This window comes from Elephas maximus, chromosome 25 (genome assembly GCF_024166365.1).
Source record: "Elephas maximus indicus isolate mEleMax1 chromosome 25, mEleMax1 primary haplotype, whole genome shotgun sequence".
Taxonomy (NCBI): Eukaryota; Metazoa; Chordata; class Mammalia; order Proboscidea; family Elephantidae; genus Elephas; species Elephas maximus.
Genome location: NC_064843.1, coordinates 62,791,613 through 62,814,109, shown reverse-complemented (window position 1 = coordinate 62,814,109; position 22,497 = coordinate 62,791,613). Strand labels below are relative to the sequence as shown.

Here is a 22,497-nt window from a genome sequence, read left to right as displayed (position 1 = left end):
AAAAATAGGTAGGAAAAAAGTTCGACCTCAATTGTAAAAAAACGGTCAGAAAAAAAAAAGGATGTCATTTTTATCTCTCAAACTGGCAAAAGAAAAACAAACAAACAAAACCCTGATAGGATTGTTTCACAAAGAGCTCAGAGAAACAGTATTCCCAACCGTTACTGGTAAGTCTGACAGCCTTCCGGAGTGAGACCTGGCAATTCACAGCGAAACGCCCAAACAATGGACACACCTCTTGACCTAACAACTCCGCAACTAGGAATTCATTCTAAGGCACTATCATGGATATTTGTAAAAACTGATTGCACAGATGTACTTTGAAACTCCTTTTTACAGGAAACATTAGAAGCGACTCGAATGGTCAACAGCAGGAGACTGGTTAGAGGCAACGCGCCACCACACAGGGGCCACTGAGCAGCTGTTTGAGGCGATGCGGAAGGTCACGTAACAACAGGGAAGGACGTTCCCTAAAAGAGAGGTTCCGCACACAAACAGTACAACTCATGGTTGTAAACATGTTAAATATGAAAAACCGTGTACCGTAACACCAACAGGGTTATATATGGATAGTAGGATAACAGACAACTTTCCTTTTCTTCACTTTGTTTGTCTTAATATTCCAAGTTTTCTTTTCTGCTTGTTTTTCAAAGAAAACATATGCTAGCTCTAAAGGAATCTCAATTCTGTGATGCGTGGTACAAGGAGAAAATGAATGTGAGGGCGTTCTGTGAAATTAAATTCCCTTCTACAGGCAACCCAGTGCTATTAATACAGAGAGAGAAAGGCACGAGAATTAAAAACCACTGCCGCAGACCACAGCAGATTTAACTGACTCTTCCTCAAGAACCTTCCTCTTGGACACCAGAAATAATTCTTCAGTGTTTAAAGAGAAAAGACTGCTTTAGTTACATTTAGTTATAGGAAACGCAGGAGATGTTCTCTATGTAGCAGTTAATGAAGAAAGTATTCATATGAATCAGGAAACAGGTATTCAAGAGACAAGAACAAGAGAACAGTCCATCATTTTAGTGAAAAAGGTAAAGAGTTTCTGTAGCCAATCACAGTCTTACTGGTGAATAAAATCAAGGTATGAGTGTGGGGGTCGGAGGGGCGCTCAACGGGCTCTGTGAGTAACACCAGCAAAATGCTGCTCTGCTTGGCCTGCGGAAGCTCCCCACCACAGAAACAGACATCACCTGGGAGAAAAGGAATATTAAGGAACTTTGTCTATTAATGAAGCACCCAACTCATCTTTTTACACATAAAGTAATTACAAATTTTTCTGATTTAAAAGCATGCTGCTCAATTATGTAATTGCCTAACAGATTACTTGGCGCTGTGGATCTTATCTGGTCTCCGGGGGACATAATCCCGGTTTCTGCAGCTTTAATGATGTATTTACTCAAGCAGCAGGATTGACTCCAGCTGACAGCATGGGGACCCACAGGTAAACATCATTTACATGTGGCTGTTTAATTAGCCATTTACCCAAGGGATGAAAGTAAATATTTCTGAGCTTCATTAGACTCTTAACTAAGTAATTTCTAGTAGCACATTCTTAAATTTTGAAAAATCACTTCCTTTCAGGATTTTATCTAAAAAGAGATATTTAACCCATAGTATTTACTAAATGCTTATATTGTTTCAATACACAGAAACAACTCAAAAGTATTTTATTTTGCTAATCACTGAAGGATAGTGTGTGAACCTAAACAGTCCTTAAACCCACAAAAGCACTGTGTCCTGAAGTTCACAAGGCTTGCCTTGTCCATTCTGTCTTGGTGACATTTTTCTCTGCGGCTGTGCACTCCTGTAGTTACAGCCTAGTCGTCTGAGAAACCTCCTACTTACGTCCATTTTTAAGAACAGATTTTGTCATTAATTTACTTGTAATTTTTATGATAGATGAGATCACTATGACTGAAAAGGGAACAAAAAGCCTACCAGAGGAGGCAGAGTATCATTTTTTCATTAGTTATTTTAATACCCAATTAATAACAAAGGCATTATTTGAAAAATTATGAGTAGATTGGCTGTTCTGAACTTGAAACATGTTTGCTGATACAAACATACTTCTATACCTTTTTAAAAAAGAGATGATTTAGATAGCAAAGGGCAGCCGCCAACATTTATCTCACCCCAACGTGGCTGAGGTGTGAGGTACTTGCAGTGAAAAAGTATGGAAAGCTATGTTGTCACAAAGTAGTACTTAAGAAAGTGAAAATGAAACCCGAAAACAAAATCCTTCTTAAGGTCTACATTTTTATCAACACAAACCAAAAAAACCCAAACTGGTTCCCATCAAGTTGATTCCGACTCATAGTAACCCTACAGGACAGAGTAGAACTGCCCCACAGGGTTTCCAAGGAGCGCCTGGTGGATTCGAACTGCCGACCTTTGGGTTAGGAGCCGTAGCTCTTAACCACTGAGCAAGAAGGGTTTCAACACCAATGGCTCTGAAAGACACAGGTTCTGGTTTTCTTAAAATACACAGTTTTAAAGATTCACACATACAGCATCATACCTCAAACAAAGCTATAGTTCGTGTATGGGGTCACACGTAACGCAACAAATGAAAGCGGGAGCAGGAAGGACACATAAAGGGTTATCTCTGAAAGCTGCATGCACGTGGTGAGAGGCCCACTGGGCTGGATCAGTATCTTCTTCTCTCAGAAGAAGGAAGAGGAGGAGGAGGGGAAGGAGAGGAGGAGGGAAGGAGCAGGAGCACGAAGAGAAGGTGGGTGAGAGGAAGAGAGGAGAGGAGGAGGAAGATGAAAGTGAGGGTTGGAGAGGAGCAAGAGGAAGAGGATGAGGCAGTCTGGAACCCTGTGGTGCAACAGTAACAGGGGTGGCTCTGGGTGGTGGGCCTGCAATTGGTGAGCTCACCGTATCAGTGCAGGTACACGTCTAACATGCCTGAAAGAAGTCCTTATACTCTCTTTTAATTGAAGAGGTAAGAAAAGGGGGGCTTGGAGAGGACTGAGGTGCTCTAAAAGGCTTGAGGGGTGATGACGAATTTCTGGATCACAAAGAAACACTGGCATGTGACTTTAAGGCACAGGCGAAGAGGCTTGCCTGCAGAGAAGGCATGTGTAGAATCTCTGCACTATGCACATGAAAAAAAAAAAACTTAAAAAAAAAAAAAATCAAAGCTAGAGCAGCCATCTAAGATACAACTATTGGTCTCTTCTCAGCCCAAGCAAAAGAGAAAGAAGGAAACCAAAGACTCAAAGAAGAAACTAGTCCACAGGACAAACAGTGTACACAAACCATGGCCTTATCGCCCTGAGACCAGAAGAACTAGATGCTACCCAGCTACCACTACTGACCATTCTCATCAGGACAACAGGCGGACACTGGTCAAATGGCAGAAAATGTGGGACAGAATCTCAAATTTCTAAAACACAACAAAACCAGACTGACTGGATGGAATGAGAACGGAGGATTCCCCAAGAAGACTACTGCCCTGAGATGCTCTTCAAAGCTTGAACTGAAACCAACCCCTGAGCCAGATGTGGCTAGATAACAAATTGGCTAAAAAAATAGTATCACTTGTAAGTACTGTATTCTTTTAAGAAATCATGTATATGAGACCAAATGATCAACAATTACTTTAAAACAAAGGCTGAGAGCCTAAGGGGGAGGGAAACTAGATTAACAGAAACAGAGTGACCAGGATGGAAACAGTGAGGATGCTCACACGTCATGAATAATGTCCCTGAACAATCTGTGCAGAAACTGTTGAACGGGAACCTAAGCTGCTGTGAAAACACAATAAAATGTTGTTTAAAAAAATCAAAGCCAGAAAACCATATATCACATATAGGAATAAAAAATACACTTTGAAACAAGACAAATCCATAAGACATTAAACCTGGGAAAAGACAGACCATCTCTCTGAATATGGCTTCTCTCAAGAACGGTGAGTACTGCAACAGGAAAGCTCTAGATCTGGGCTGCTGAGTTCACCCCTTGTGCTTTCCTTGGGAATTTGCTCCACCCACTCCTGTTCCCCCTCCTCAAACTCTCCCTCTGTACCAGCTCCTAAGTCAAGTCCCTCCTGCCTCTTGCCTGAACCACTGTGGGGCTCCCTCCTCCACTGTCTCTGTCCCAACCCAAACAGGAGAAATTCTCTAAGACGCTGCAGAAATCATCTCACAGCTTCGTTCAAAAAGTTCAATCACTTTCCAAAATCTATTAAACACAACCTCCCTGGTCTAATTCTGTGCAAAGGGCTACCTCTTGGGCTTCATCTCATAACCACAGGGCAGCCCCAGACCTGAGTCCTGCCCTGCAGCCCTGTTTCCTGAATATGTGCTGGGTTTTCCAGCCTGTTCTTTTGCCCAAAACAGTCTTTTCCAGTTACCCTTGCCCTTCACCCTGTGCCCTCACCTTTTGCCGTTGAGTTAATTCTGACTCATAGCGACTCAAAAGGACAGTGTAAAACTGCCCATGGGGTTTCAACGGCTGTAATCTTTATGGAAGCAGAGTGCCACAGCCTTCTCCTGCAGAGCAACTGGTGGGTTCAAATGCCAACCTTTTGGTTAGCAGCCAAGCGTTTAACCACTCCGCCACCAGGGCTCCTTCCTGTACTCTTAGCCTGTCAAAATCCTGTCAATCTTTTAAGGGTCCCCGGCATGCCCCTTCACTCCCTTCATCACAAAATCTGTCCTCATGGTTCCTCCAGATGGCTCGCCACCTTTTCTGAAGGTCCATCTTCCTAGACATTTTCTTACTACGTTCATCCCATAATGCCAAATGACATCATTATTTCCAGAAGGAGGGGCCACATTTTATTTATCTCTTTTTCCCCAATGGATCTGGGCCGGTACCAGTGTGCAGTAATGGATTAACAGATATTTGCTGAATTGACATGAATGACCATATGGTATTTTTAAAATATGGAGTGGAGACAGAAAACCAAACTATTACATGATGCTCCTAAATTCCTTAGAAAATGTGGTAGATGTGTTTAAACAGGTTACCTCCAGGACCTGAATTAACACTATGTCAGGAATTGGGATTCCTGACACATTATTCAAAAGGCCTGGGATCAGAAAGTTAAAACAACAACAACAAAGCCCCCCAAAATTAAATCTCACTTATCATTACCTTCTTTATTCAAATATGTTAGTTATTCTTAAGAACATAACTATAACCTCAAGTTAATAACTTGTACAACTTGAAACTTATTTAAAAGAAAAAAAAAATTAACCTTCATCCTCTGGTGCTCATTTTTGACCGTGAAAACGTCAGTGGGCTTAGCTACCTCTTCTTTGAGAGAACTATCTTGTTCGTCCAAGGTAGTGACACGCTGACCCAACTGTGCCCTCGGTAAGTCTGAGTGTGGTGGTGATTCGGATCTACAAGACAGAAACAGCGGACACAATACAAATTTGCAGTATCTGGTTACCAATGAGATATACATATTTTTAAAACCCAAACCCATTGCTATCAACTCAATTCCGACTCACAGAGACCCTATAGGACAGGGCAGAACTGCCCCATAGGGTTTCCAAGGAGCAGCTGGTGGATTTAAACTGCTGACTTTTGGTTAGCAGATGTACATACTTTTTTTTTTTTTTTTTAAACTTCTATTGTGCTTTAAGTGAAACTTTATAAACCAAGTCAGTCTCTCATACAAAAATTTATATATACCTGGCTATATACTCCTCGTGCTGTCCCTCTAATGAGACAGCACACTCCTTCCCTCCACTCTCCGCTCGTGTCCACTCGGCCAGCTTCTGACCCCCTCTGCCCTCTCATCTCTTCTCCAGACAGGAGCTGCCCACATAGTCACATGTGCCTACTTGATCCAAGGAGCTCACTCTTCCCGGGTATCATTTTCTATCCCATAGTCCAGTCCGATCCCTGGCAGACTTACATATTTTTAAAGGTTCTGTAATCAAGTTAGCAGAAGACAGTTTATGCAGAAATGACTGGAACCTAAGATATTCTAAGGGGATTTTCCAGAGTCCAGGTACTTTTAATTTTTTTTTGAATAACTTTAGATTTACAAGCAGTTTCAAAAATAGTACAGAAGATCCTGTGTACCTTCCACCTAGATTCCCAACTGATAAAAACTTATATAACTATGGTACATTATTAAAACCAGGAAACTGACATTGATATAACACAATCAACTACAGATCACTTGGATTTTATCAGTTTTTACACATACTCATTTGTGTGTGTATGTATGTGCGTGTACCCATATGAAATTTACCACAAGTCTTGTTATCCTAATCCAAGAGAACACAATGATTAAAGCTAGATTTTAGCCAGCCCTAATATATCCTGTATTCTCTTGGTTTTTATATCTATCCTGTAGATCAAATAATGGGATGTGTAATCGATACTTTTCTGTTTTCATAATTTTATATGCTGCATGAGTTGCTGTCCTTTAAAACATGTATAACCAAGACTGTTTGAATTTATTGGACATCAGCAAGGGCCCTGTAACAGCACAGACAAGTTTTCTCATCTTGGAAGCTCACCAATCCCTACATACCATTCTTCATACACTGTTATTTAAAAAAAAAAAAAAAACTCAACAATAACAGATGTTGTTTGAATGTTTCTAAAATTTTATTTCTGTATAAGTGATCTTGGATATCTACCTTTAAAATAAGTATATTTTCCACCTAACAGTCATTCTATGTTGCCTGCTGCACTTCACTGTTTGTATGGCTAGTGCCCAAGTGAGTCTTTATCCTAGTTGCTTGGTTTGTAGTTAGAATTCCATGGCATAAGGTAACTGTCACTGCAGGACAAGCATTCTTAGCCTTGTCAGCACACTGGAACCACCTGGAACTTTCAAAATTCTTATAGAATATCTACAATGTCTGCTGAAATTGGTTTGGGGTGTGGCTAGGCCATCAGGATTTTTTAAGGCTTACAGAGTGATTTTAGGGATGGTCAGGCTCCTAGATGCTGTTGAGAGAAATGGATCACATTTCCAATTCAACAAACTTCATTCTTAAACTTTTACTAGGGCCTCCTTATAATTTAAAAAATAAAGATACTACTAGGAAAGGTTAAAAAGTACGCCTATGCTCCTGCCTGGACTGTGGTATCTAGATACTAAAAGGAACTAGGGCCCCTTTGAGAAATGCTCTATTCCAGGTCTGGGGCAGGAAATGTACAAGATGAGTTTTGAACATCTGGTCATACCAGAAAGTAAGGAAGCTATCAAAGATCACTGGTTGTGTCAAAACGACTCAGGGGCCACCCTGAAGAGACTCCCATTGGCCAAAGATGGTGGCAACTGGAGTAAAAAAAAGAATGACTGCAATGTGCAGCAACGTGGCAAATACATAAAAATCTATGAGTTCATTTTAAAAAAAAAAGCTTTGGAGGTTACTAGGGTAACTCATTATTCTGAAAACTGATAAATAAAGGGATAGAATCAAGCATTTATCCTGCGCCTTTGTAAGTTAAAAAAAAAAAAAAAAAACACATTTCAGAGTTACGAAGTAGTTGGTGAGGAAAAGTTCTTCCAAGTAGTAAACGCAGAAGAAACGATCGAATTTAAAAAGTCACCATCTTGTAAGTCAAAATTAATGAATGAATCCAGGAATTGATCATAATTTTATGAAGACTGCATGTGAACCCATAGATCAGTCTTCACATTACTAACTATGGGATGGCCACTTCATGTGCTTCCTGAGGAGATGTCATAAGAAGTACCAGTTCCACCTAAGACGTTGTCGTGCCAAGATAACTGGCCTAGAATGTAGTCACAGCTGGATCTAACCACCTGCTTACAGGCAGCAAAGGAGAGAGAAACTGGTTAAACACCACCACGAGGATATAATCACCCAAATCCAGAAGATGAATCCTCCAAGACAGATGATCCAATATCTTCAACAAATCAATATGGTATGAAAAATGGAGGAAGAGATTATAAAATTAAAAAAAATTTAGAACATCAGAGGTGGAGCAAGACGGTGGTATAAGCGGTTGCAGTTCGTGTCCCCCCACAGGAAAACAAAAACACAAGCAGAAGTTGGTAGAATAAATCAACAGCCTTAGAACTCTGGCAATTGGTCAAAGGTTACAGCCTCTAAGCAAATGCTGAATAAAGAAAAAAGGTGACATATACATGGAAGGAGAGCTTTGGATTTTCACCTGTCTATATATTTTTTTTATACCATACTGTCCACACCTGCCCATACCACTGCTGGCTGCAGTGGCTGCCACACCCAGGCAGAGATTGTGGTCTCAAAGCAGTGACAGCCAGCACTCTCAGACAGGAAGCCTAGTGTTAAAGAGGCAATAGCCAACATTCCCAGGAAGGGAGCCTGCTGATAAAGTTGTGACAGCTAGCACTCTGAGACAAGGAACCTGGTCTTAAAGTGCTGACAGCTGCAAGCCCAGAAGAATCTGACTTCCAGAATTACATTGTAATAGTTAAATCTCCCAGTTTCAACAAAAAACTACAAAGCATACAAAGAAGCAGAAAAGGATGTACCATGTAAAAGAAAAAAAAGGGACAGAGCCTGCCCCTGAGGAAGGATAGATAAAGGACTTACTAGACAAAGACTTTAAAACAATTGAATTAAATACATGCTCAAAAAGTTAAAGAAAAACGTGGTAAAAGAACTAAAGGAAATTAGGAAATGATACAGGAACAAAATTACAATTTCAATAGACAGAAATTTTTAAAAAGAACCAAACAGAAATACCAAAGCTGGAAAACACAATAATGAAACAAAAAAATTTCACTGGAGGGGTTGAACAGTAGATTTGAACTGGCAGAAGAAAGAATCAGTGAACTTGAAGATAAGGCAATTGAGATTATGGACTCTGGGGAGCAAAATCAAAAAAGAATGTAGAGATTTAATTGTAATATGTGGACCTTATTTGGATTCTGATTCCAACAAAGAAAATGCAAAAACACACTGTTTCAGAAGATTAGGGAAAACTGACAAGGGCTAAATTAAGGAATTTTGTTGATTTTGTCAAATGGTAATGTGTTAGAGATACGAGTACTTACAAGTGAAGTGATATGCTGTCTATTTTAAATTACTCAAGAAAAAAAAGTGCAGTTGAGGGAAAGAGAAAAACAAGACCGGTGTCTTAGTCATCTAGTGCTGCTGTAAATACTATAAATGGGTGGCTTAACAAACAGAAATTTATTTCCTCACAGTTCAAAAGGCTAGAAGTTCAAATTCAGGGTGCCGGCTCTAAGGGAAGGCTCTGTCGATTCTGGAGGAAAGTCCTTGTCTCTTCTGAGCTTCTGCTTCTAGACAATCTCCATGCAGCTTGGCATTTCCCTTCCCCTATTTCTGCTTCTCTCCATTGCTTATTTAATCTCTTTTATACCTTAGAAGAGACTGACTCAAAATACACCCTAATCCTGCCTCCTTAACATAACAAACACAACCCATTCACAATGGGATTATAACCACAGGCAAAAAAACCACAGGCAGAGGTTAGGATTTACAACGCATATTTTTGGGGGGACACAATTCAATCCGTAACAACTGGCAAGATGTTGACAATTGGTGGATCAGGATCAGAGTGATGGGTACATGCAGCTTCACGATATTGCTTTTTCTGCTTCTGAGAATGTTCTAAAAATTTCAAAATAAAGTTTTTAAAAAGTGCACTGATGTCTGAAACTTATTTGGAGATGTATAAAAAATAAGACAGATGGATGGGAGGATGGACAGACAAATACGGGATAAAGCACGTATAATAAAATGTCAATGGTAGAATCTGGGTGGTGAGTAATTATCTCTTTAATTTTCTATATGTTTGAAAAATTTCATAGTTATATCTAATAAAACATCTGGAATAAAATTAAGTCTGGGTATGATTTATAATCTTCTTTAATAAACTTCAACTGTTACAGTCTTTGCCTGATCTAACTTGAGTTTTTCCAAGAGTTTAATTACATGGGTCAAGTCACTGGAATACCTTAACTTATTAAAAAGCATTCTGGAATGACTCTAAGGCTTCTGGCTAGTTTGGGAGGAAGCCCCTTCAGTGACTTGCCTTTCTTAGTTACTGTCATACTCAACAATGTCATAAAAACACCCAATTTCTGTGTTCTAACTCGATGTTGATGAAGTAAGCTTTGAAACTATATTTGGTTTCTCAGTAATTTCCAAACTGGGAAAATACACTGACCAGTCATTCAGCAGGCATATTTCTCATAATGAATAAAGAAACTGCGCTTCCAGCTTGGAAGCATATTAGTCAGGATAAATTAAACTTGAAAAGAAGTTTAACTAGGATGAATTAGTTAAATTAGTTGGGATGAATTAAATGATCAGAGACCAGTTTTTCTCTTGTGAATAATACTTATGATTTTCTGCAGAGGCAAAGCCAAGGTGAGACCTAAATATTAATATCCCAGCCAACTGCAGCCACCTTTTGCTTCACAAAAGGACAAGACTGATTGATTTTCAGGGGGTTAAATTACAAATGAGATGTTGAAGGAGGTACAGAACCTATGATTTGTGATGTCTGAACAGCTAAGTCAACCCCTGAAGCGCAAAACCAGGCTTTCTTGCAGATTCATTTCGAGATAGATTGGGCAAGCAGTTTAAGACCCATAGCTGTCCTCAAACTGAGTCTTTGTCCTTGGCTCTACATGAACACACCACATCAGAGTGTTAGGAAAGTGGTACAAAGAGTTTAAAGGAATTGTTTTCCTCTTTTGTTTATTTTACATTGAAAAATTTTATAACACCAGTGCCACACAGAAAAAACCAAGTTTGATGTCAGCTAATTTATATATTCCTACAATTAAAAGTATACAAAATACCACTGGTCTCACCCCTTCAGGAGCAGGGGAGAATGAAGAAGCTAAAGACATGAGGGAAAGATTAGTCCAAAGGACTAATGGACCACATCTACCAAGACTTCCACCAGACTGAGTCCAGTACAACTAGATGGTGCCCACCTACCACTGGCTGCTCTGTCAGGGATCACAATAGATGGTCCCGGACAGAGCTGGAGAAAAATGTAGAACAAAATTCTAACTCACAAAAAAATATCACACTTGCTAGCCAGACAGAGACTGGAGAAACTCTGAGAATATGGCCGCTGGACACTCTTTTAGCTCAGTAATGATGTCACTCCTGAGGTTCATCCTTCAGCCAAAGATTAGACAGGCCCGTAAAACAAAATGAGACTAGATGGGCGCATCAGCCCAGGGGCAAGGACTAAAAGGCAGGAGAGGACAGGAAAGCTGGTAATATGGAACCCAAGGTCGAGAAGGGAGAGTGTTGACATGTCATGGGGTTGTTAACCAATATCATAAAACAGTATGTGTACTAACTGTTTAATGAAAAACTAGTTTGCTCTGTAAACCTTCATCTAGAGTACAATAAAAATAAAAGTACCATGTTAATGAAGCAGGACTTAATCTACAAGATTAGGTTGTGTCTTAAATCAATCTCTTTTAAGATATAAAAGGGAAACGTGGGGACTTCATATCGCCAAGAAACAAGAGCCAGGAGAATAGTACGTCCTTTGGATGTGGGGTCCCTGTGCTAAGGAGCTCTTCAACCAGGGAAGACTGATGACAAGGACTTTCCCCCAGAGCTGACAGAGAAAGTCTTCCTCTGGAACTGGCATGCTAAATTCAGACTTCTAGCCTCCTAGACTGTGAGAGAATAAATTTCTCTTTGTTAAAGCCATCCACTTGTGATATTTCTGTTATAGCAGTACTAGATAACTAAGACAATAAGTAATAATAATCTGTTTATAAGTACAGCCAGAATGCTTCTTAGAAGCAAGGATGGCGAGACTTCGTCTTAATACTTTGACATGTCATCAGGAGAAGGACATCACGCTTGGTAAAGCTGAGGGTCAACGAAAAGCAGGAAGACCCTCAATGAGATGCACTGACACAGTGGCTGCAACAATGGGCTCAAGCATAACAACTATCATGAGGACGGAGAAGGACTGGGCAGTGTTTCGTTCTGTTATACATTGGGTCGCTATGGGTCAGAGCTGACTCGACGGCCTCTAACAACAACAATCTCCTTATGATTTCATATAAAATAAAACTATTAAGTAATCATTTTTATGTTAAAATGTTTTTCATAAGGCAATAATAAGCAAAAATTTTTGATTAATTATCCCAAATAACACAAATCATATTTTAATATTTCATGGTTGTCTAAAATAACGACTTAGTCATCCACCTAATGATAGTAGACCTTTCATATGAAAATCTTTGAGCTCTTAATATTTGATATTAATCAAGAATAATGACAGCAGTGTTTTTTTCTTTTAAGACCCTTCATTTTGTGAGGAGGGATTCAGAAATATCCAGAGTATGCCCCGGAGCAGGCACCCCATTTTACAGACAAGGAGATTAAAGAGATTTAAGTCAGGGTCACTGCCACACCAAACACAGCTCTGTTCGACAAGCCTTAAGGGTTTCATAACTATTAGTGCCTTTCCGTTCTGCCTGGTTTAGAATTCTATGCCATCAGAGTCGTTAGCAAGTAAAAAAACACGAGCAGATCACTCTCTCCAAATTTGTGTTTCTGGAATGGTTTATCAAATTGAGTAGCTGACTGCTTGGGGTCCAGGGGAGATTACAAAGCAGACAGGAATATTTCAGTTCGAGGAGTTTCCTGTAATAACTCCTGGGTGCTGAGGGACACAGGAGGTGGAGGGCAAGGAGGGCAGGGGGTTGGCTGAGGCCACGAATAAAAACCATTAGAAAGAAGAATCTGTATTTAAAGACCTGACTTCTGTCTCTGACAGGTCATATAAACACTCGGCATTTTTTCCAAGGCCAGAGAGAGCAATCCAAACAGTGTGCACTGAACAGTGTACCCAGCCTCAGCACACACAGCAACATGAACTGTAACAGAACACTGACATCAGGAGCCGTCCCTGACTTCTTTACCTGGCTTTAAAAAATGATGGTGGTAAAGAGTCTTGAAGTTTCCACAGATTCCTTTTAAAATTTTGTTGGTAATAAAGAAGGACTGCTTCTTTATGGAAGGCTGATTTATACATAACTAAATCAATAATCATGTAAAACTCAACCTTTCATAATAGAAATCAATGCTCTATTACAAATGTTGAAAAGTGGTAACAAACATTATTAGTCTAGTAGATGCAGATGTCCGATCTTATCACCCACAATCAGCGTTTGGTGGCCTCGGTTAAGAGAGTCACGCAATGAATCATTTAGCGTAAGCTGGCTTGCAAGGAGAATTATAAATGCATATACGCTTTCTATGCCACGTACCAAACTGATAGTTTATGCCAAATAGTACGTGAACAAATGTAAAAGAGAATGAGAAAGGAAACAGGAAACTGGTTAAAGAGCCTTTCAACACACAATCACCAAATGCCCTACGGAGCCTAGAAAAACTCCAAGCCAGCTTCGTCCACAACCCCGTAAAGGCGTAGGTGAAGACTGCCATTTTCCTGCTGCATAAAAAACACAAAAGGGTCTTCTTGCATTGTCCTTTACTGCTGTGAAGGGCTAGTAGTAGCAGCAGTAGTAGCAGTAGGTAGTAGTAGTACCAGTAGCAGTAGTAGCAGTAGGTAGTAGTAGTAGCAGTAGGTAGTAGTAGTAGCAGTAGGTAGTAGTAGTAGCAGTAGTAGCAGTAGGTAGTAGTAGCAGTAGCAGCAGTAGTAGCAGTAGGTAGTAGTACTAGCAGTAGCAGCAGTAGTAGCAGTAGGTAGTAGTAGTAGCAGCAGTAGTAGCAGTAGGTAGTAGCAGTAGCAGTAGGTAGTAGTAGCAGTAGGTAGTAGTAGTAGCAGTAGTAGCAGTAGCAGCAGTAGTAGCAGTAGGTAGTAGTAGCAGTAGGTAGTAGTAGTAGCAGTAGCAGCAGTAGTAGCAGTAGTAGCAGTAGTGGTAATAGTAGGAGTAGTAGCAGTAGCAACAGCGGTGACAGTACCTGTCTAACTTCAGGGGGGATGGCGAGAATCACCATCAGCACAAACCTGATTTCCATGAGGTGGAGGTCAGACACACCCCACTCTCCAACCTTTTTACTAATCCTGACACTAGCCATCCTTCCCACGGCACTCTCGACTTCTCTGCTCGGTTTGATAATCCATTGCAACGACCACCCAGAACTCACAGACCAGACTCACAGTTAAGTGGTTTATTAAAGTAACACGGTACAACTCGGGGTCTGAATCAACCGGGTCAGGACCAGGAAGCACGCAGGCAGTCTCCCTTCAACGTGCAGAACAGCTCTCTCAGGTCTTCTCGGCCACGCAGGCCTCCTCTCGGCCCCTTGGGGACTCGCTCCTCTCAGCCCTCTGAGGACTCGCTCCTCTCGGCCCTGCTGTCTATCCTACCAACTCTGCTGCAAGGCCCCTTCCGGGCCTGTTGCTGCTGGCTCTGCCGCAGAGCCCCTTCCAGGCTTGTCATCACCAGCTCCGCTGCCGGGCCCCTTCTGGGCCTCTAGCTGTCTTCAGTATTACAGCTCTTTTAGGAGGTTCCTTGCCTCCTTCTCTCTCTCTGCTTCTTCTCCCTTCTGCTCCTCTTCCTGCTTCTTTCTGTCTGAAAAACCTCTGTGGGGTCTGCTGCTTCTATACACAAACTTCTCATCAATTTCAAGGCACGGCCCTCCCACCAAGACCACGAACTGACCAATCCCCTCTCAGTAAGTCATAGGCACTTTATTTGCATAGTTTATTGACCAATTCCCTGCAAGGTATGTACTAATTACAGGGCAGGCTGTAGTCCAGGACCAGAAAAAAAGTATCCAACCAAGTTGTTTACAGCTTACCTAGGAAATGTCAATCAACCTGGACAAAAATAACAAACTCTCTGGGGTAGAAAACTTGGGTAAAGGTCTCCTCAGGGCTTAGGGGTGTGGGGGGAGGGGGAGGGAATCTCTCAAGCTGTTTTTCCAAAGAACCAAGACAAAAAAAAAAAAAAAAAGACAAAAGGCCACATAAAAGAACTCATTTCACCACAGCTGCCTTAGGTTGAAAGGCTACTGACTAGGAAGATTATTTCCAGCATTTTTCATAGTTTGGAGCTCATGAGCGCAGACGCAGAAAGTAATGTAAAATAGATAAAAAAAACTTGTGAACCTTGTCTTCTAATCTATGGAACAGAAACATCTTATTGGTGAAACTTTGTTGTGAAAGGTCCTTTCAGAGAATGTTATTGTCATGGCCTGGATTGTGTTCCCCCAAAAATATGTGTCCACTTGCTTAGGCCATGATTCTCTGTATTGTGTGGTTATCCTTCATTTTGTGATTGTAACTTTATGCTAAAGAGGATTAGGGTGGGATTGTAACACCACCCTTCCTCAGGTCACCTCCCTGATCCAATGTAAAGAAAGCTTCGCTGGGGTGTGGCCTGCACCACCTTTTTTCTCTCAAAAGATAAAAGGAAATGGAAGCAAGCAGAGAGTTGGGGACCTCATACCACCAAGAAAGCTGCACCAGGAACACAGCGCGTCCTTTGGACAAGCTCCTTGACTGGGGGAAGACTGAAGACAAGGACCTTACTCCAGAGCTGACAGACAGAGAAAGCCTTCCTCTGGAGCTGACACCTTGAATTTGGACTTTTAGCTTACTTTACTGTGAGGAAATAAATTTCTCTTTGTTAAAGCCATCCACTTGTGGTATTTCTGTTACAGCAGCACTAGATGACTAAGACAGTTATTCTGACTTCTATTCTACCCTTTGAAGGGATCCAAAATATACTAAATTTATGATGAATTCTTCTTATTTATGTCATTGACATAAGACAGTCTAAGTTATACATTAAAGGTAGAGAAATGATGTTAGATGTAAGTTAAATCAGATCCAAGGCCACTCTCACTCTTTCAGCCAAATGAGGTTTCCTTTAGATAAGCTTTCAGACACTTGTCTACTTATCACACCTGAGTAACATTTGTTTTCCGTGAGGATACGATGGGAATACCATTTTAATAAAAGGAAAAAGAGGTGGTCCCCAAAATAAAAATCAGGTTAGGATATTGGTAACATTTTTGCAACATAAATTAGGCACTTACCATGTGTCAGCACTGGATGGTGCTGTTGTTAGGTGCCATCAAGTTGGCTCTGACTCAGCGACTCTACATACAACATAATGAAACACCTCCCGGTCCTACTCCACCCTCATGATCGCTGTTATGCTTGAGCCCGTTGTTGCAGCCACTGTGTCAGTCCATCTCGTTGAGGGTCTTCCTCTTTTTCACTGACTCTCTACTTTACTAAGAATGATCTCCTTCTCCAGGGACTGGCCCCTCCTGATAACATACCCGAAGTATGTGAGGTGTAGACTCACCATCCTTGCTTCTAAGGAGCATTCTGGCTGTACTTCTTCCACGGTATATTCAATATTCTTTGCCAACACCATAACTCAAATGCATCAATTCTTCTTTGGTCTTCGTTATTCACTGTACAGCTTTCACATGCATATGAGGCAGATGAAAATAATGAGCTTGGGCCAGGTGCGCCATAGTCCTCAAACTGACATTTGTGCCTTTGAACACTTTAAAGAGGTCTCTTGCAGCAGATACGCCTAGCTCAACACATCGTTTGATTTCTTGACTGCTGCTTCCATGGTGTTGTGATGGGTAATGTTGTCTGTCACCTTGGCTGGGCCATGATTCTGTGTTTATGCATGATCACTCCCAAAATGGAATCTGCTGTGAGCTTCCCTGGGGGTGTGGCCTGCATCCGAATATAAGGAGATGTTCTGGCTTTTTGCTCACTCTGGATTCTGTGGCTGCCTCTTGTTCGTCTGACCTCTGGCTCTTGGGACTTGAGCTATCAGCTTATCTGCAAGTCTTTGTATTCATGGATCTTCACAGCCTGCTCTCAGACCTGCTAATCTTTGGTTTACCAGCTCCTGTGCTACGTGAATCAAAAGAAGCCTCTATCCTGATCCACAGACTTGGGACGTTCCAGCCTCTACAATTGTGTGAGCTGTTTCCTTGATACAAATCTTTCTATATATATGTTTAAATGCTTTACTGGTTTTGCTTCTCTAGAGAACCCAGCCTAAAACAGGTGTTGATTGTGGATCCAAGTAACATGAAGAAGGACCTGGAGGTCTACTTCTGAAAAAATTGGCCAGTGAAAACCTTATGAATAGCAGTGGAACGCTGCCAGCACTGGATAAACTATTGGAAATATTACAAATATTTGTAATTCTATGAACTAAATAAATAGCCCAGATACCACAAAGCTTCTGAAGCCATGAAAACAACAGACTCAGACTGCCGAGAACGTGGGCAGAGGGTGTAGATTTCTGACTGACCTCAGAAGGACTTCCAAGACTCATAGTTTATATACACCAACTACCCTGGAAACAACCAGCCCTCTCTCGTCCCAGCTTTATGGCCATTTAAGGGATATCCTTGGAGTGGTGGCTCTCAAACACGAGGGATCATCAGAGTCTTCTTGAGGGCTCATTAAAACCTAGATGGCTGGCCCCCGCCCCCAGAGTTCTTGATTCAGTGGGCTTGGGGTGGCCCTTGAGAACACAGGTTTCTAACAAGATCCCAGGCCTTGCTGCTATGCTGGCCCAGGGACCACACTTGTAGAACCACTACTAGAGTTACATAACCAACTCTAGATTGGGACCCCGTATTACCAGGATGGCTTTCAGAATTTAAGAATCCATCTGGGGTTTGGACCTGCCAAGGACATTCCTCCAGCTAGTGGCTATGTTGGATTATACCCTGGGGTGTTGACCAAGGTATGCTAATACACCAGTCAAATATATACACCCTCTCTTACCCCCAAAATAAGCCCCTTTATATATCCTTCAGTTCATGCACAAACCCGGACCCTTAAATAAACATTTTTATGAGGAGGCATTGAGTAGATAAATTTACTTAACAATTAGAAAGAAATACATTTGCAAAAAACCACATGGTTGCTATGGATTGAATTGTGCCCCCCCAAAATACATGTTACAAATCCTAACACCTGTATCTGTGGTTGCAGCCCTGGTGACGCAGTGGTTAAGAGCTTTGCTGCTAACCAAAAGGTCAGCAGTTCAAATTCACCAGCCGCTCCTTGCAAATCCTATGGTGCAATTTTACTCTGTCCTATAGGGTTGCCATGACTTGACTTGATGGCAGGGGGTTTGGTTTTGGTTATCTGCTATCCAAAAGATCAGCAGTTTGAATCCACTAGGGGCTCCTTGGAAACTGTATGGGGCAGTTCTACTCTGTCCTATAGAGACGCTATGAGTCGGAATGGACTTGATGGCAATAGGTTTGGTTTGGTGGTTATAATGCCTTTTGGGTATGGGTTTTCTTTGTCATGTTAATGAGGAAGTATTAGTGTAGGGTGTGCCTTAAATCAATCTCTTTTGAGATTTAAAAGAGATTAAACAAGCAAGTGAGCAAGCAGAGATGGGGGGAAGATTGCCAAGGAACCAAGGAACAAGGACTTCCTAGAGCCCAAAGAGAGGGAAAGCCTTTCCCTAGAACTGGTGCCCTGAATTCAGAGTTCTAGCCTCATCAATTGTGAGAAAATAAATTTCTGTTTCTGAAAGCCCCCCACTAAGTTACCTTAGCAAGGTAACTAAGACAATGGTGAAGTACATAAAAAAGTTAAACTGATGACTGAAAGTGTCTACCCTGTGTTGACAGCATGGGGTAGTGTTTTGCAATTTTGCAATCCCTTTCATTTTGAAGCATTTGGGACCGAGAATAGCCATTGCACCATGGCATCGATGCCATGACAGTCATACCTGGCTTGCTTTTCACTGCTGCCACCCCCAGCTAAGAGTCCCTGAAGCTGGTTAAGGACAGCTGTTCCACAGGCTTCAAGGTCTTCTTCTGTGTGAACGTCAGTACGATTACAGAGCCCATAACATAAAACAGGTGCTGCACGAGGTATTTATTTAAGCACAGACTGTCAGCTTCTAGAATCTATGGTGGTTCTTCATGGTTTATTGAGATATATCTGTAATATAATCTAGACATAAAAATGCAGCAACTATACTGTCTCTCGACAAATATGTAAAATGGGGCAGTTTTAAAAACTTGTTTGTATACATGTGGCTGTTTTAAATCCATCAGAGGAAGTGACTTTTAACTCTTTGACGGCTTTAATGATGTGCAAGTCCACAGCTGTGCAATCTCACTCCACATTCCACCTGACTGATAGGAATGCTAGGCAATCTTAACAGCAGAAAAGGCTAATTTTCCTTTGTCAATCATAACAAAATTAGATCTCCTCAACTCAAATAAAATTTACTTAAATTGTCAGTGCTAAGAAACTGAAAACTGCTGGCTGAAGTATAAGTTATGTCTTCTATTTCCAAATGTAGAAAATGACCATTATTTCTCCATTTAGATCCCACTGCAGTTATATACATATATACATACATTTTGTTTTTATAAGAACAGGAGAGAATTTACCCTTCAGTGCCCACTCACAGTTTATTGAGTGATTTGAAGAGTGACAATTTGGCTTAGATCTACGGTTGTACCACAGTTGCCCCCAAACAGCTGGATTAGTTACTACTATTTAAAATCTCTATTTTTTCAACCCAGGTGCCCATCAAGAGATGAATGGATAAACGAACTATGGTACTTAACGCACGAAGGAACACTACGCAACGATAAAGAACAATGAGGAAGCTGCATGGATTTAACAACATGATGAAGCTGGAGGGCATTACGCTGAGCAAAACAAGTCAGTTACAAAAGGACAAATATCATATGAGGGCACTACTATAAAAACTCATGAATATGTTTACACACAAAAATAAACAATCTTTGATGGTTACGAGGGAGGGGGAAGGTGGGAGGGGAAAACACTATAATAGACAACAGGTAAGTGGAAATTTGGTGAAGGGTAAGACAATACACAATACTGGGGAAGCCAGCACAACTTGTCCAAGGCAAGGTCATGGAAGCTCCTTTGACACATCCGAACTCCCTGAGGGACCACATTACTGGGCTGAGGGCTGCGGGGACCATGGTCTCAGGAAATACCTAGCTCAACTGGCATAACATAGTTCATAAGGAAAATGTTCTATATCCTACTTTGGTCAGTACTGTCTGGGGTCTTAAAAGATTATGAGTGACCATCTAAGATACTTCACTTGTCTCACCCCATCTGGAGCAAGGGAGAATGAAGAAAATCAGAGACACGAGAAAAAGATTAGTCCAAAGGACTAATGGCCCACAATTACCACAGCCTCCACTAGACTAAGTCCAGCACAACTAGATGGTGCTCGGCTACCACCACCGACTGTTTTAACAGGGATCACAATAGAAGGCCCCGGACAGAGCTGAAGATAAATGTATAACAAAATTCTAACTCACACACACACAAAAAAGGCCAGACTTAATGGTCTGACAGAGACTGGAGAAACCCCAAGAGAATGGCCCCTGGACATCCTTATAGCTCAGTAATAAAACTGCTCCTGAGGTTCACCTTCCAGCCAAAGATTAGATAGGCCCATAAAACAAAAAAGACTAAAGGGGCACACAGAGGCAAGGGCGAGAAGGGACGAGGGGACAGGAAATCTGGTAATGGGGAATGCAAGGTCAAGGAGAGAGTGTTGACATGTTGTGGGGTTGGCCACCGATGTCACAAAACAATATGTGTATTAATTGTTTAAGGAGAAGCTAGTTAGCTCTGTAAACCTTCATCTAAAGTACAATTTAAAAAAATCTGAAAATCTCTCTTTTGGGGGAAGCATGATTCTAAAAAGCTACGGGAAAAGATCAAACAGTGTTTCTACTTTAAAGGAGCTAGTATGTGTGTGGCTGGGGTAATTCAACACGTAACTCAAAAAGAAAATGAGTATTATTTACAAAGCAACTTCTAAAGCCATACAGAAATTAGTATAAGTTTTACTAATTTGTAATTACTACTCCAGTTTGATTAAGCTTACTGGACCTATTTGATGGCCATGTTCCAGGACCACTGATACAAGGATGAGGAGACTCGACCCCTCATCTCCTGGAGGGTAAGGGAGTGCCACTACAGGCTCAGAGCTACCCCCACTCTGAAACTGGTTTTCACCCGGGGAAGAAATACAAATGGGGCTACCAGAGTCAAGCCCTAGTCTTTTAAACCGTAAGCCTGGATTCTTAATCCCTATGGGCCAGACCTTGTGTTGGGTCCCTTATCCCTGAACTCTGCTGCCCGGAACTTTCCAGACTCTGGGCCTATCTGACTTACAGGACCTACAGATATCTCTTCTTGCCTGGGCAAAATCTGGGTCCTCGTTCTTCCTGAATGACTTTATCTTGTTGCCACTCTATTCCCAGGGTAACACCTGCCCTTAAGAAGAAGAGGGTAAGTCTGCTAGAGATGACCCAATTTCAGGACAGTAGAGGGAACAAAAAAAATCAATGGTAAGAGGTACAGGGCAGACCATCAGACAGGAGTCACAAGGCGGCAGAGAGAGAGAGAGATCCCTGGAGTCACAGGGGCTGACAGAGGAGAAAGAACTTCTGCCAGGCAGGAGTTCGACAGATGGGGAGACATTTCAAGCTATGGAGTGGCACAGGCAAAGGCGATAGGAAGTGCTGGCGATGGGTGGGGACACAGTGCAGGAGATAAATCTGGCTGGGTGGCGGTTGTTGTGGGAGGTGATAGGACAGTAACAGGAAATAAAATTCAACATGAAACTCTGGAAAGAACACAAAGATAAACTCGTGAATCTCAGCCATTGCTGCTTTCTTAAAAAGCAGTGTTTTTGAGAGGGTTAACCTTGCAGCCCTCTGTAGACGGGGTTGGTGAGCAGGAGACCAGAGGCCCTGGGATTGGCCAGTGGATAGACCTCATGCTCTAGGTGGCAGGTGAAGAGCATGGAAGCGTGAGGAGCTGTGGTGCGATGGCAGGGAAGGGGAGACACAGCCATTCCCTGTTCAAGCCCTTACAGGGAAGGTGACAGACATCCGAGCTGGCTGCTGGTGGAGAGGCAGAGAGGCAGCTGAGAGCTGAGACATGCGCCTCCCTCAAAGGGCCAGCTGTCCCTCAGCTCACTCCCACTGTGGAATATGTGTCCCAGTGATGCTAGATCTTCCCATTTTTCAAAAGAAGCTGAAAATTCATAATTTCAAATTTTATTTTTATGTGACAATTCCTAATTTTTAAGATGTGGCAACTAATTCAAAAGAAGGCTAAACATTGTGCTGGACAAGAAAAACTCATCTGTGGGCCAAGTCAGGCCTGCGGGCCACAAGCGTGTGATCTCCTGTTGAGGGTGCCTTTAGTCTCACTTCCCAAACCAGACTGTAATCACTGGGCAAGGATCATACCTTCGTGTCTTCGCATATGCTCTAAAATACGAGCACAGTGGTGGACCTAAGCAGACACTCAATAATGCTGGTGTACCAAGATGGCGTGGCAGGTGGGGGTGTTGCAGTGTCAACAGCCTGCCTTCATGGCATTCTTAAGAATGGTGATAACAGAAGGCAAACTGACTTTTAGTGGTTTTATTATTGTCTTTAAATTCTGTTTAGACAATGTACCTTCTGTTACCAGCATCTGGGGGACCACTCCCTCAACTCCCCCACCCCCGCACTACCACACAGTGTGCCACTACTC

The 22,497-nt window shown here is 41.8% G+C and overlaps 1 protein-coding gene across 17 annotated transcripts in view; it reads right to left on the bottom strand.

The window, feature by feature from the left end:
- The window catches only part of KIZ (kizuna centrosomal protein), a 172,486-nt gene that overhangs the window by 55,667 nt on the left and 94,322 nt on the right, over positions 1–22,497 (bottom strand). For all 17 annotated transcript variants that reach the window (XM_049870118.1, XM_049870113.1, XM_049870111.1 and 14 more), the window contains one exon: positions 5,219–5,366. In XM_049870118.1, coding sequence (XP_049726075.1) covers positions 5,219–5,366 — 148 coding nt within the window. The remainder of the gene's footprint in view (positions 1–5,218; positions 5,367–22,497) is intronic.